The 16289-nt window shown below is 44.2% G+C and overlaps 1 protein-coding gene across 1 annotated transcript; it reads right to left on the bottom strand.

The window, feature by feature from the left end:
* Positions 1-1820: 1820 nt before the first annotated feature.
* IGSF10 (immunoglobulin superfamily member 10) lies at positions 1821-15877 on the bottom strand (the record flags this gene model as incomplete). Its single annotated transcript, XM_082319013.1, has 6 exons — positions 1821-3732; positions 4691-5591; positions 6222-10637; positions 11367-11757; positions 13661-13790; positions 15684-15877. The coding sequence occupies 6 exons, from the start codon at positions 15875-15877 to the stop codon at positions 1821-1823; spliced, it is 7944 nt and encodes a 2647-aa protein (XP_082175139.1).
* Positions 15878-16289: the final 412 nt, after the last annotated feature.

Genomic DNA, 16289 nt, shown 5'->3' with positions numbered 1-16289 from the left:
TAATGAAATAATACCGCACGGAAATCTCTAGAAAAGTAAATTTTGATTGGCTTTTATAATAGTCAGGTAAGTCTTACTCATGTAAAAATTATTTCTGTTCATGTTTTTTTAAGGAGACTTACTGTTCTTCGTAGTACCTAAAGCTATTACAGATGCTAACCAGTGATTACCAATGTAATCCAACCATTTTGTGGCTACTGCTCCATCAACACCGTGGAAGGAGGGAACAAGCACACAGCAAACTCTATGCGGTTGACATCAGGACATGATCAAACCAGCACAAAAGCAATCCAAGCTGAGGTTATCTTCAATAAAAAAAAAAACTTTAAAATCCCCAGGTTGATTGTGATGTGGTTAAATGAGGTAGAATCTGCATTCACCTCTGGGCGCTTGAATACTTGCTCACTGATGGGCGTCTTGTGTGCCGATATGCTGCTGCCGAGAGATGTCAGTGCAAGGGGTTCAGATGCTGCCGTCACGTTAGCAGGGAGGAGCGTCACCGCGGACCTTCTTGTAAGGAGTAGATCGTACAGGCCCAGAAGAGACGTGTTACTGTTCTTGGATTTTTTTATTATTTTACATGATGTAAAGAGCTGGAACTGTTGATGAGGCAGGGGAAGGTTGCACCGAACCCCTCATACATCCATCAGACCTTCTGTAATGGATGAAGAGGCCGCTCTCTCCAACAGCCCTGGCTTCAGCCCTGCGGTCTCTGGCCCACTCCAGCGGGATCAGGCAGTGCCGGGCGCCGCCGGCTGCGGCAGTCGCTGGGACGGTAGGGACAGCACGGTGTCTTCCACAATATCCGTATGTCCTGAATTTGCAAATTTAAGGGGAAAGGCTGCATTGCATGCATTTTCACCCCTCTGTCCTGACATTAATCTCTCTCTTAGGAAGAAAATAAGAAACTCTGGGCTTTAATTACTGGCTTAATCTTTTAAAGATTTATTTGACCAGTCCAATCCATGTGATTCATTAGTGTAAAATGTGTAGGTTACAATTTCCTACCATTGTGAAGGCATTTTTCCCTCATGTACAGAAGGTTGCTTCTTAGACCTTTCTACTGAATTGAGAAATCAGAATTCTAAATGTATACGCAAACTGATGCAACTGTTTTCTACTGAGAAATTTTTAAAAAATGCTTTTGTGACAATAGGAAAATGATACCAAGCTAGGGTGTTTCTGCGTGCGGTCTGTACACTTTTTCTAAACAGCGCTAAACAGAGCCTACTCTCTCGTTTAAAAATGAGAACAAAGTTGTTCTGTGTGTATCATCCCAAAGTTCTGCAAAAAAGACTGCGTGAAACAGAGCTGTATTATTAGAAATGCTTCACTGTTTGTTTCACCATTGAATATTTATTAAAAAAACATACTAAATATTCAAACATATTAGGAAGGTAATCTGCATCACAATAAAATCTGCTCTTTGGTTCTCAGATACTCTTGTTTTATGTGGTACACAGTCCTGATAGTCATACAAGGTGGACAACATTAAACTAATAGGAAAAAGACTATCCTTTACATTTCCAGAAAGTAATTTTATTTGATATTCAATATTTGCTGGCAGAGCAAAAGTGCCTTAAGTTTGTTTTTATTTAAGTCTGTTTAATCACTGAAAGAACCAATGCTAGAGAATAATGCTGGATCTTATTTTCCCCAAGCTTTTCCTCTCTTTTTTTGCATGGTCGTTGCAGACTGAATACTGTAAATGTATTTAGGCACTTAAATGCCTATGGCTGCCTTTGATTAAACTTATTCCAAGAATGAACTCAGTCCAGCTGTAGACTTTGTTAACAACCATTCATGCGGTATTTCTTATTTCAAACGACATGAAGGTATGTTACTGTGAAATCACTGCCAAGATGGTTCTTCGCTGTGCACTTGTACGCGCCGGAATCGGAGGGTCGGGGATTCTGGATGAGTAACGTCCCGTGGGGATGAACCGCTTTTCCCCCAGATGCGAGGCCTTGGTGACCTGCACCAGAGAGTACTGAGTGGTCAGGTAATTCCCAGGTAATTTCTGGTTTTGGTATTCCCAGTGCTATGCAGTGGAGCTGAACTGCTGCACCAGGCATCGTGTGTATGGTCTGCGGTGGTCTATTTGTAATCCTCGGGGGATAGGCTACGATAACGACGGGAACAGTTATAGAGGACTCCCCGGCATTATTGTGGGCCTTGCACACGTAATTTCCTCTGTCGTGAATGGTGGCTTCTCGTATGACCAAAGTACCGTTCTCCAGCAGTACGTGTTTCCTGTTGATCTGCGGTCGATCCAGCACGTAGCCACCTGGCAGGGTCCACGCCGTGTTCGGTTTGGGACTCCCACCAGACAGGCAGTGAAGCGACAGCGACTCCCCGCTAATGCCCTTCACTGGCCCCGCTGGGTGAGTGTGGATATTGGGCTTCTGGCCAACCTCCAGGATGATCAGCTTTTCAATATAGCCGACTTTATTCTTAGCAGCACAGCGATACTTTCCTGCTTTGTCCCTGTCGGGATTATAGATGGTGAGGGTACCGTCGCTTCCTGTGAGAAACTGGGAAGTCCTGATGCCGCTGGAAAACCATGTGCCATTAGGCAACATCCAGCTTACATCAGGTGGGGGGTTTCCGTCCACAGAACAATTCAGTGTGGTAGATTTTCCAGGTTTTGCTATTATTTTTTCATTGAATGGATTTTTAAACATCGGTCGCCTTAGCATTTCTAATACCTCCAGCTGAACCACCAACATACTCTCTCCCCCATCGTTCCGTGCCACACAGATAAAATCCGCTGTGTCAGAAGGCCTTATGTTCCGAATCTCAAGTGTCCCATTTTTGTGTACTACAATCCTGCTCCCATAATATGGAGCTGTTAGGAAAATATTATCAGGCATGATCCACATAATCTGAGGGGGAGGTGTCCCTTCTGCCCTACAGTCAATTTGTTTCTTCGAATGCCTCACTGCCGTCACTTTCATGATTGTTTTGTTCATGTATAAACCGTTTATGATAGGTGGTTTAGCAACAACATCCAGTTTATACAATTTTGTATCATCCCCTCCAGGATTACGAGCGACACACATATACTCCCCGGCATCTAACAGTTTGACTTGACTGACTGACAGAGAACCGTTGACGTGCAGGAGGTGCCTGGCTGTTGATGAGGAGATCATGTCACTGGAAGGCAGCAACCAGAATATTTTTGGCTTGGGTTCTCCAGCAGCTTCACAGTCCAGTAATGCCGTATCTCCAGCTTTCACTTTAATGTATGTCTTGTAATTGTGCTTTATCTGAGGGGCTGCCATGACGACCGTGATGCGTATCTTCATTTCGTCTCTTCCCAGTGTGTTTTGAGCGTAGCAGGTATAATCTCCTCCTTCTGTTACTCCAACTTTGTTGAGATACAGAGTTCCATTGTCAAAGAGGACGTATCTGCGAGACCTGCGCCCACTGTCATCTGCCAGCATCGCATTATTGATCACCGTCCCATCTGGCAAACTCCAGGATATTTCAGGTGCAGGTGAGCCAGAGGCCTTGCAGTCCACTCTGACATCTTTTCCGTATGGCACCAGTTTCTTGAAATACTGTTTCTGGTCAATCTTGGCTGGTTTCATTGTGACGCTGACTTTCATCAGTATCAGATCATCTCCAATTTTGTTTCTTGCGACACACAAATAGTCACCTGCGTCCTTTTCAGTAACTGCCTCAATCGCCAAGGATCCATTGGGGTAGACATGGATTCGACTTCCCATTCTGTTGGGGGGGGAGAAAGAGGAAAAGAATTATGGAACAAAACGCTGGAGGTGAACACTGAGCACTGAAAGTGACTGGCAGAAGTAGCAGCACGATAAGATACAGAAGCTCTCTCCAAAGGCACTGTGTCCACATCACCCGCAGACCCAGCGGGTTATAACCTGATGTAGTTGCTGCTTTTGCTGTTACGTGGATGTGCACGTGCTCGCTGACTCTATGCAGGTGCGCAAAGCTGCACGATGCCGCCTCCGCCTTCCTGAAAACTGTTCTGTGAACAAATGAGCCCGTTGAATCTTACATCCCTCATCCTGCTGGCCTCTGCTCCTCTCCCTCATGCTTCTCCTTGCAGATAACCTGCAAATACTTGTCCCCGGCCGGGGCAGCTGTCAGTGCTGCTGCATGCTGTCCGCAACGACACTTGGCACTGAGTGATTACTCTCTGGCTGCCTTTCCTGGAGCAGGGCACAGACCTGCATCTCCCTCAGCCCAGCTGCAAGTTCTCATGAGCCTGCTAGGAACGTCCTGATCTGGGACTGTCTCTCCCAAAGCGAAGGTGAAGTGTTGCTGGGGGGTGGGGAGACCCTCAAAGGTAGACTCGGCAGAGACTACAGAAGCCTCTTCCTCCTGAGTCCTACTTTGCCAATCTCTTGTAAATAACTTTTCCTCCTATAAAATGACCAAAATTCAGCCCATGTATGATCAACATCAGTTTCCTCAATTCAAATAAGACTTCTATCCATTTTGGTAAGACCTCACCCACTTATGACAACTGATGTGGTCTGTTATTAGATGTATAATAACAAGCCATCACACAGATGTTTCACCACTGTTAAACATTTAAAAGTGAATTTAGTTCACAATGTATTTTTTCAGTGATGTAACAGTCTCTCATACGAGCACTAGAGAAGACAGCGTTTTAAGTTTCAAAGAGGTGAGGGGAAAAAAAAAAGACTCCTACCTGTGCCACTGATCAACAACGGCCTTGGAAGGTAACCTCCAGATGATCCTGGGCTTTGGCTCCCCAGTCGCTGTGCAATTCAGAAGCAACTTATCCCCAAAATTCAGCTGAGTCATTTCTTGAGAGGCGGTAGCTATTCTTGGAAGCATATCTCTGTGTTCCACCACGAGGCTCACCACTCTCCTTTCCGAGCCAGTCGAGCTTGTGGCTATGCACTCGTAATTCCCGCTGTCAGAAGGGACGATGTTGCTGAGGTGGAGGGTACCGTTGGAGAACAGGAACAGCTTTGCGTTCACTAACTGCAGAGGCTTCACCACCGTGCCGTCAAAGAGGACCCAGTGGACAGTGGGCTGAGGATTGCCTTTCACGGTGCAAGGGAGTTTCACGTTTTCCCCCATCATTCCTTCAACACGTTGTCTCTTCTCTTCCAGAATAGCGGGAGGCGCTGCAATGACCTGCAGTTTTACAACCAGCGTGTCGGTGCCCGCTGGGTTTTTAGCCATGCACGTGTAGAGGCCCCTGTCGTAAACAGTGACCGCCTCGATAATTAAAGTGCCGTCTGGTTCCACGTGAACTTTGTTATTTCCTGCAGAAGAGTCAGAGACGTGCGTTTTATTTGCTAGAACCCACGAGATGGTGGGAGGAGGCCTGCCCTCAGCTCTGCACTTCACTGCCACAGGCTTTCCGGAGTGAGCGGTGAGGAGCTGCCACCTGCCACCGGTGATGCGGGGCGGGTAGGCCACTACCGACAAGGTGACCAGGAGCCGTGCCACGCCGTGCGGGTTGGCCGCGGTGCACAGGTACTGCCCGCGGTCCTCCAGGCCCGCCCGGGCGATGGAGAGCGTGCCGTTGGCAAACACCATCCATCTGCCGTCACCTCGGCTTTCCAGACCATTGGTCCCTACGGAAGCAAGGGGACAACAGCACAGCACATCAGAACCTCCCTCTTCTGTGACTCAGTCCCTGAAAACACTTTCCCTATCCTGGTCTACTTTGCCCAAATAACCAAGATGCTAGTGATAAGAAAGAGAGAAATAATAGTATTTTGCATATACAGTGACAAAGCTTTAAAGTAAAACCAAAACTTAGTCCTCAGTAGAGACAAAGTTTGGATAAAGCAGATGGGGCTTTGCATATTCAAAAATATTTTGGCATAGCTTTAACTTGATTTGATGGTTTGTTACCACAGACAGATTTTTCTTTTCACTTGTCTCACTGTTCTGAAATAGCAGGTAGCATACAATAAATATTGAAATCTTCTCACAATAAGCACAGAATTATAGTTAAATATAGATTTTTATTTATTTATTTATTTATTTATTTCTCTAAAGAACTGTTTCATAATTAGTAGTAAGACCCTCCAGCAAGTGTGCTGGGATATCTTTCTTTTTCACTGTTTCAAAGTTCATCTTTTCACTGATATTTCACAGTACTCTTAAATGAAGCAATACTTGAGTTTGGCACACAAAACATCTGCCAAATTACAAGACTATAACGGAAGGTAAATTCTAGAGAGGTTTATCAAGCATACCTGACGATATCTTTGTCCACTGTATCGTTGGATGGGGGTTACCAGTAGCTTCACAAGGAATAAAAGCATCTGAACTAGCTAGCACGGTAAAAGCAGCTAATTTTCCTCCAATTATTCTGGGCTTTGCAAAATGATTTCTGCTTAAAGAGTCCAAGGCTGTAGGATCATTGGTGGTTGTTTCTTGATCATGTCTCTTTTCGGACCAGCCGTTGACAGAACTGTCCTTGGCCCTTCCCCACAGAGGAGCAGATGGAGTTGCGATCCGTGAGGACTTCACTGTGGTCAGTGTATTGTCAGTTAACGTGTTGCCTCTCCCTGTGGCTTCAGCAGAGGGCTTCTGCCAGAATTTGATTTCCCCCCCCGGAGGCAAGGTGATTCTCGCAGTACGTACGGGTGGCACAACCGCTGTTCGGGCTGGCGGTGGGGTGGGATGACGAGCGCTGGGAGGAAGGATGTCTGTGCTTGCAGCAGGAGCTCTGGTACTTGATTCAGTTCTTGCTGGGAATGTGGGCTGTGCTATATGGTTTTCTTGAATAAGGCTCTCTTCCATTTTGGGGTGTGATTTTTCACCTGCCGTTGCAGTGGCTTTGATTTGCTGAGCGGGTTCTGACCCAGGCGTTGCACAGACTGTGGCAGGTTGTGCGCTTGTGGCGCTGAGAGGCCTTGAAAGCCATGGTGTGGTTGGGATGGCGGTGGTGGGGCTCTGAGCAATACGACTGTCGGGTGATAACTGGATGTTGCTCCGTGTGGTGGGGGTCGCCGATGCCTGCGTGGCTGCTGTAGGCACGTGCTGAGGTGCCTCTGGTGCGTTAAGGATCGACAGTGCTGGCATTTCTGTCACTGAGGCTGTGCTCACGCCCTCAGAGAGAGGTTTTGCAGACATACGACTTGGCATACTTAATGATTTAACTGTAGTCACGACAGGCGTGGTTGTATTCACCGACGGAATCGCCGCAGTGCTGTGGCCTGCAGTCACGCTTTGTGAAGTAGATGTTTTAGGGGGCCTCTTCCTCCTCTGACCTCTCTTTCTTCCCACTCTGAATGTTTTACTTTTGGTGATTTTGGTGTCAGTTTGAGGAGTAATAATAGGTACAACTGTTGGCTTCCAACTTGTTACATCCATTTCTTTGGTTGCACTAGTTGCTGGATTAGCGTAAGACTGCGGTTTTGCAGTGGGAAGATGTTCTTCTGACTTACCATTGCCATAATGAATGGGTTTGTTTAAAGATGAGAAACCAGTGCTGTGACTCCCACCTGCTGAAATAGGCGCAAAGTGCAAAGGAGACATTTTGGACACAGATAATGCTGCCGTGGTTTTAGGAAGGATGGTCGACACCTCTGTTGACAGAAACACATCTGTCTGTTGTTTTGGTAGCTGCTGAAGAAGGACCTCTTTTTGTGCACCATTTCCAAAGAGATGTTCCCAAGTAACTTCTCCTCTTTGAGAATGTTTTGCTGAGGTTCTAGGCTTAATGCTGGGTGAGACTGATTCAAGGGTAGAGGATATCTTGGCACTTACAGTATGCATAATTTCTGTTGTAGTATGAGCTGTATGGATTGCCGTTGTTGGTCGTCCGATACTAAAAGGCTGGACTCTATCAGTATTTGTCTGAAATGGAGCACTGGTCTCTAATTTCCATTGAGGAGTATCTTGGGTGCCTTTTGTAATTAAAGGCATGACTGTCGTAGTGGCTTTTTGCCTTGCACTAGCTTTGTTTTTCTCTTCCCAGAGGAATGCTGTGTTTTGATGAGTACCTGCTGGGCGCTCCAATGGTGTATTCATGGTAGAGGGGGAGGACAGAGGTGCTTCTGGGCTAAATATGTTGATGGAGCTGCTTAAATTATTTAAGGTTGGTAAATTTGATACATATTTCATATTCAGTTGAACATCTGCAGCCACAGCTGTACTTCCCCTGGCAGATCCTGGCCTCCCAAAATTGTATCTGTGCTCTTTCATACTTGGAATACGTCCTGGTCTAACAATTCGTCTCCTACCAGAAATTTTCCTTCGTCTTCCGTATTGCTGCTGGGCCTGGGATGTACGAATTGTAACGTCCTGAATAATCTGAATTTGCTGATGAGTAATGATAGTTGAGTCCAACGGTGGCTTAGGAGTTACTTGTTTCTGAGTGCTATGAAAATAAATGTGACCAAATTCAGGACTTGGTTCACTGACTGTCACTACAGGTATCTGATGATCTGGTTTTGGGGAAATCTTATCAATAGACTCAGTAAAAACATGTAGCATGTCCACTGCGTTTTGGGAAGTTACAGACTTGCTGGTGCCTGTATCATCTGTCACGGGTGTTGTAGATACAGATTTTAAATGCTGGTTATTACTTTCCCCAGAATGTACCGACCTTTGCCCAGCAGGGAAGAGTGTAGATGTCGTACTTGCTCCAGTTGATACAGTGGATTGTTTTACACCATTTGCTGATATTTGACTTAAATCAGATCTTTCCCATAAGTTTGTAATTGTAGGTTTTAGATATGTTTGTGAGCTTCTGCTGTCAGATGACACAGACTGTGAAAAAGGAGAGGGTAGGGGAGTTACTGCCTCTGCAACCAGGAGAGAGGTTTTCCTAGCAGGGGTGTTACTCGCGGTCGTCTCAGGCCCGGCAGTGATCACGCTTTCCATTGCTCTCCCCAGAGGAGGTACAGTGGCTGTCTCTGTTACTGGTATCATGAATTCTTCCTCTGGAGATAGGAGATCACCGGATGTTTCCTCCTCATCTCCAGGTACTTTTGAGAACTTACGGACTTGAATAAGTGGTTTCGTTGCAACTTCTCCTCCTTTTTCTATCAATGTTGAGTTCCTCTTTGTTTTTTCCAAAAAGGCTGCCCAGCGCTGCGGATCGACTCTCCTGGCTGAGGAAACAAACTGTCTTCTGTGTCCTCTAAACCGCCTGCTTGTTTTGCCCCTGTAGTGCCTGTAAGTCATTTCCCTGTAGCTGTTCCTTTTATGTGCATTCTGTGTGACCTGATTCCTGGATGCCGAGGCAGCAGATTCCTGATCAGCTGTCAAGGTAGCTGGAGTAGCTAAAGGATCTTGCCGTCTTGTAGCAGAGGCCAGCATTGCGTTACCAGAGCCATCGCCCTCTTCCCATTCTCCCACAGCTACATGCTTTTTCTTTAGAGTGGTTTCATCCTTTCTAACTAGCACTTGGAAAACCAAAAGATCAACACCATACTGGTTGGCTGCAACACATCTAAAGTAGCCACTGTCTCGCTCTGTTACCCCTTGTATTCTCAAGGTCCCGTTGTCAAAAATATGTTTATTTCTTGCAGAATGATGAAGAATCACATGCTCAGGTAACACCCAGCTAATGGCAGCATCTGGAACAGCAGTGGATGTACAGGGAAGGTAGAGCGTGCTGCCGACAAATGTAGAAAGTTGGGCTCCATTTACACTGTTGTGTTCCACGTATGGATCGACCACAGTAATTCTGAACGTAAGAGTATCTGCATCGTTGTAATTTGTGCCTATGCAGTGATAAAGCCCGGTGTCAAAAGTATCAGCTGTCCGTAACGTGAATGTTCCAGTTTTAACTACTATGATTCTTCCATCCTCGCTGATATAGGGAGCTCTAACTTTGCTTCCATCAGCCAATATCCACTCTATTGCAGGAGCTGGTTCTCCAATTGCTTGGCACTCCAGTTCTACAGTCCCCCCGACTAAAACAGTGTGCTCTGTTTGTGTTTTGTTGTCCCTGGAGATGATGGTCCAGTTATTCCTCGCCTCTTTTTTGTCAGCACTGGGCAAAATAATCTGAGCATCCGTAAAGTACTGGATGTGCAATGTGTTAAGCGTGGTTGCTGTCCTGTCTAGCTGTAATGCTACTTTGCTTTGCATTAACCAAGATGGTTCAGCTCTCAGTTCAGTCTCTATATTGGTAAAAAGTTCATCTTTTTCAGAGTAGATTTGTTTATATTTGTAAAAAGGCACGTTAGTTGCTAGGACATTCCTTTCCAGTTTTAAGGGTGAATTACTGTACAGTGCCAGGATGCTCCATAGCTGCTGAATATGTTCATAGTCAATGCCACACACAAGAAATGCTGAGAATGATGCTTTGAGTACTGTACTGTTGCCATCTTTGTCAAATGAGATGGGAGACATTTCTTTAGGTTTTTGGATGTTGCAAACCAAGTTACCTCGACTTCCTGCTTGGTCAGTCATGTTCAAAACCATGGATCCTATTGGAGCTATGAAGTCCTTGGGAGATACGGAACTGAAATCCCCATCATCTGGCACTGTGAGGTTTTTCAATTTCAGGGAGTCATGTATGGCTGGTTTAGTGCAGGTTAAAGATGCAGACGGAATATCCGCTAAGCTTTTCCCTTTACGATTTTTGGGACTAGCACAAACTGGGCATTGCTGAGCACCAGAACTTCTCTCCTTTTTGCACTTTATAACATCTGAAGGGAAGAAAAATGCAGTAAGCTTTTGTGATATAGTTTTCAGTATTAACAGAGACATATAGCTACCAGCAAGTTGTTCTCTTGAATAAAATATTAACAAAGTTTATCTTGAAGCAACCTATAAAAGAAAAACCTAAGAAAAGCTACGAATTTTCTCTGATGAAACTGCTTAAGGACTCTTGCTATTGCAGCTCAGCATGGCATCCTTCTGTCCCAGTGCTTTTACACCGTGCGAGGCGGGCTCTGCTGTGGTACATGGCCACAGCTTTGTTCGGAGAGACACGGGCTCTAGCAGTTTGGGGGTAGCACTGCACTATCGTGTGCAACCTCTACTCAGGACAGCAACAGAGAAAGTCCTTGAGTCCCGTTCCTTATTTCTTTTTCAAAGAATCGAGTACAATGTGGCCTTCACTCCTGCCAGTTACACAAAAATTTGCTTCCTTATTCCCTGTGGGTTCTCCTGGCACACGGAAGCTTTGGACTGGCCAAGGAAAACGTTCCATTAAGGAAAGCTGCGCTTGGGAATGGGATAAGGCCACTAGATTAATTTAATCTGCGAAACGGAATGGTATTAATCTGTTTATCCTGATTACATGCACCTACAAAAATCCCGTCTTCCAGTCTTTTCTGGGAGAATAAAGAAATAAATAAAGGACAATTACCTTTATCAGAAAGAATAAGATGCTAGAACATGATTAAAAAGCATAAACAAAGCCTTCAGCTCACCTGGTCTCTCTTTTGCCCATTCTGTGAACCACCGTAGATGGCAATCGCAGGACCATGGGTTTCCATGAAGGTAAATGCTCTCTAGCTCAGGCATGTAGGAAAACATTTCTTGTGGTAGTGAAGCCAACACATTGTCAGACAAGTATATGTGCTTCATGGAGGATATTTTAAATATTTGGCTATAGCGCAAGGTGACAAAAGTATCTGGATGAAGCTGCTTAAGTAAATTTCCTTCCAAGTGGACCAACCTCAGTGACGTCAGTCCGTAGAAAACGTTGGGATTTACAAATTCAATTTTATTGTGGTCCATATGCAACCGTACCAAGCTCTTTAGACCATAAAAAACATCCTGCTGAAGTACTCTGACCTTGTTATAACTCATTTTTAAGACCTGTTGATGAAAAAGTAACAAGTGTATAATATTAACCCATGTTATATTGTTATAAGACTCCTAACAAATTTTGATTGATAGTTACTCTGTGAAGTGAAAGTATTCACCAGACCACTAATGCGAGTGATTGGAAAAAAACTTAGTAGGAGGAATTCTTTTTAAATGCAACGTTAGTTGCAGGACTACAAGGATGCTTTCTTGTTCCAACAGTCCACCAGGGTGACGCTTCCACAGTCACATTTACAAAAACACAGTGATTAAAAAATAAAGCAATGCTTATTTCTCATTCAAAAACTCCCAATTAAGCCACACTTATGAAAAGGGTAAGCAGAATTTGACCATAAACTGTGGTAGTGATTTTTGTTCCAGCCAGTGTTATGACTATAAAAATGCATGTAACAGTCTATTCTGTTTGATGTTTAACCAACAGAACTGCTAAGCGTGTTCCCAGTTGCAGGATTTGCGTCATGTGGGATGTGTACTTGCCAAACCTCAACTCTCGGGTGCCATTTTGTTGCTGACAGGTTAAAAGTCAAATTTGTAACTATGAGATAAACAAATCTGGCATATTGCTGAAGTACCCAAGACAGCCTTTTTGTTGTTACTTTTCCTGTTAGAATTATACTGGTACAGTCATGAATTCTGTATTTTGAAAATTAATGAGGAAAACAAGTACAAAATCACAATAACGTGCAAGTTTATTTTATTTGCCAAATATAATTCTATTAAAACTACCTATAATTGTGTTGCCATCTTGCTTGTTGATAAGGGAGGAAAAGCCTAAAGGACTCCATAAAGTTTATTTTATCAAGTCCGTTGCGAGGAGTTAGCAAGCAAGCTTTCAGGCACAGAACTACCCTTTATGAGGGCTAATGAAACCTGAAGGTCTGTACGCTCCAAAGCTTGCCTGGTTTCTGCTTTTCCCTCCTGCCCCCACCCTCTAATCCTCTAAAACCAGCAGTTGAGCCAATACATGTTTTCTGTCTGAACAGTTCAGGTCTTAGTTCATCATCAGTTCTTAGTTCATCACAGCTACACCATTATTACTTCTCTGTAGCAGTTAATAACAGCTCTAGATGGAAATTTAACTGGAGAATAAGTGTTACCTGTACCTCGAAGTAGTTGGGAATGGTTGTTCCTAAATAATCGTGTAAGTACTGCTTTATATGTGAGTATCTACATGGCAGAGTGAGATACTGAGATAGCTGCAGAATCCCTGTATGACACCGTACATTTACTAATATTTAGAATATACATAAATATAGGTAATATTTTATAAATAGGTAATATATCAGTTAAAGAACAAAACAGGTAGCATCAAGTACATTGTAAAAGTCCACAAATATATTTTAAATTATAAAAGCAAGGAACTGTACTTTTTTTTTAGAGCATTAAAATGTTTATGTGTAATATGTTTAGTTTCTGTTCAGTAGGAGCCTTTTTTGAATGAAGGATAGAAAGGGACAGGACTATACTGTACTGAAGGGAAAGGGAAATCTGGATGGAAAACAACCCTCAAAAAAAAAAATAAAAATTGACTAACAAATTTACTAAAGACAAGTTTCCTGCCACAGATGCAGTACTTGGAACTCTGCAATCTTTCTCTCTTGTGTGAGAGAGTTTCAGCTGCAGTTGCCCATTAAGATATTGCTGACAGATATCTACCAATATGTTCATCACATTCTTTAAACTGTACCTGAATGCCCACCTGGGAAGGAAAGACATTTCCCATTAGGATACTGGATCTTGAAGGCCCTCATCTTTCACATGCATACAATAAGAAACAGGAACCCAAAACGCTACAGACCGCTGGTCTGCTTCCATTTATCAGTATTTCTACTGCAGATTGTTTAAAAGTCATAGCAAAAATTAAGTTAGGTCATCTCCTACATGTAGTTCTTACCTGTAATGAATATAAATCACTGAACACCTTATCAGGGATTGTATTTATCTCATTGCTGTGCAGCATCAGTAACTCCAGTTTCTCCAGGCCAGAAAAATCTGTTTCCGTCAGTTTAAGCAAGCTGTTGTAACTGTAACAAACATTTCATCCCACACCTGGGTTTAGTCAGACAGCTAAAGGTCACAAGTTTTAAAACAAACAAACAAACAAACCCAAAACAAAAGAACAACTCTTGGGGGATGCATAATGGTAGATAGCACTTCTGGTTGCTAAGATGAAATTTTAAGTCGTTCCTTCATGTTAGCACAAAATTTGGTAACTTTTCCAGGGCAGCTTTCTGAAGACTGCATTCACAGTGGACAGGGAAAATAACTGCAAAAATGTGCAGACAAGCATGCCAGTTTTGGGCTTCAATGTAGAAGAGCAAGGAGCTCCTGTAACGGTAGAGGTTGGTGGTGACATTGATGCCTCTCTCAGCTGAGGGCTTTCCCAACACTGCACTATCACAGAGAGGTCCGTGAACAAAAGAGAGCCTCCTCTGCCGTCCACCGAGAACTAGGCAAAACCAGGGGTCCTGGGGCGTGACCTTCCTCCTGGGACCCGAATGACGACGGCTGTGCAAGGGCTATGGTGCAGGTGGGTTCTGCGGAGTGTCTCGCGGTCCCTCCCTGGTCCTTGGCTGGGCTATGCTGACCGCCCTTTTCAGGTGTACATCTTGAGTTTTATTTCCACTCCACAGGTGTTCAGTGGTGCACGCTACTTGTTAATGCGGACATAGCCTCAGCCTCCCCTCATTTCCATGAGCATACATACAGTATGGATAATCTAGGCTGGATTTAAACAGGGAACCAAGAATGAAACGGAGAGCCCTTTAAGTGAGAGCCGCACTGCTATAGGAGGTTTGACCATCGGTCGTATCTAAGTCTAGCCAGCCTGAGTACTGACAGCGGTGATGCTACGCTATCCCAGAATTAGCAGGTGTTGTGTAAGCCTCGCAAATGCCGAGTACCTACTCTGTGATGCCTTTGACTTCGTGACTACGAGCGCACTGGCATGACCTGCTGAGCTAACGCAGGGACTCTTCTCATGCTGCAGTCACATCTCCTATGCCCCGTGGTGACAAGTAAGTTGGATTAATTCACCAGGCAGATAGATGGCCTTTCCGCAGCAGTAATTAACGTATTTCAAATGCATGTCCCACACCTCAGGTAACCCGTAATCCTCTAAAAGTACCGGTACTTAATTGTAAAACTTCATATACAGCACTTCTGGACAACTTTGACAAAATCAATGGAAGGAAAGAGCAGACTTCATTGAAGACTTCCTTTTATATTTTCTGCCTACGCATATGGACGATTCAAAGGTTATGCGTATCAAAAGTGATACAAGGATCAGTCAAATATTGCTGATTGGTCTCGTCATTTGATGGCATGGCAGAGGACACTTGCTGGAAACTGCATTAACGGGCCAGCCGAGCATGGGTATAATCTATTCCCTGTTCCCTTTAACCACTCACAGAAGAGAACCATTTTGGAGGCTGAAATGTTCTGACAAGTGTTAGTTCCCATAAACTCGATAGATGAAAGCATCTAGCATTGTGTGACACTCTAAAGTATAGCAAAGTCTCTGAAGATTTTAATACGCATGCTAATTTTCCAGCCTACTGTCTGAGCTCTGAACTATCTTTTCCCAGAAAGAATTCTATTTCAGACTCCTTCTGAGTTGCATGTTACAGATGCAAAATGTTCAGGTAATAAAAAAGAATTCATTTAAGTTCAAAGATTTTTGAAGTTTTTGCATGCCCTGTGATACATCCCCAGACTTTCCACTTAGTGTTAGTGGTCTCAGGCTTTGCTGGCTGTGATTGCAACCACTTCTGAATATTGCAGAATATTAAGCTCTTAAGATTCATTTATTGTTTTGGTTAATTTTTAGCCCTAAATCCGGAAACTCTTAATTATTGCTTTGCAAAGTGTTGAAAGGTAAGTGGTCAGAATATTTAAAATCTTGATGTTAAACATACCCCAGATTGATGCGCTCCACATTTGGAGGGATGTGCGGTGGGACGGAGGTGAAGTACCGGAACGTGCAGTGCACCTCAGTGGGGACGTAGCAGGCGCAGAGCCTGGGACAGGCGATGCTGCCGGGGAGAGCAGCCAGGCAGGCACCCAGGAGGGTCCCCAGCCACCAGGGTCTGCCTCTGCTTATTGCTTTCATCCTGCAGGAAAATACTACGCTACCATCCTTCACGGCAAAAGGGAACGGATTCCTACAAGGAAAAGAAAACACACAAGCGTTTATAGTGACATCTGTACTGAGTTGCTCAGTTTCAAGCTATAAGAAAAGAAGAATTTTGTAACCTGAAAGAAAAAACAACCCCAAAACTCTTGGTTTTCCCCTCAGTATTTAGATCTGCGTAATGATCTAAAAGGTTTGTCATTTTAAAGAAACAGCCTCCCGATTTCTTTGTCTTAGCGCGATGTGCCCCGTGAGTTGTTGCTTACAGGTAAAGTTTTAATTGTTGAAGGAAGCAAACGTGGAAACTGTAGTTTTGGCCGTCGTTACCTCACGGCTCCGGTTGTGCGGAGTGTTTATAAATCTGCTAGCAATTTATCCTCGGGAAGGAACA

This window comes from Platalea leucorodia (genome assembly GCF_965183815.1).
Source record: "Platalea leucorodia genome assembly, chromosome: 8".
In the NCBI taxonomy this organism is placed as follows: Eukaryota; Metazoa; Chordata; class Aves; order Pelecaniformes; family Threskiornithidae; genus Platalea; species Platalea leucorodia.
The sequence above is the reverse complement of the archived record's forward strand: the minus strand, read 5'-3'. Positions and strand labels throughout refer to the sequence as shown.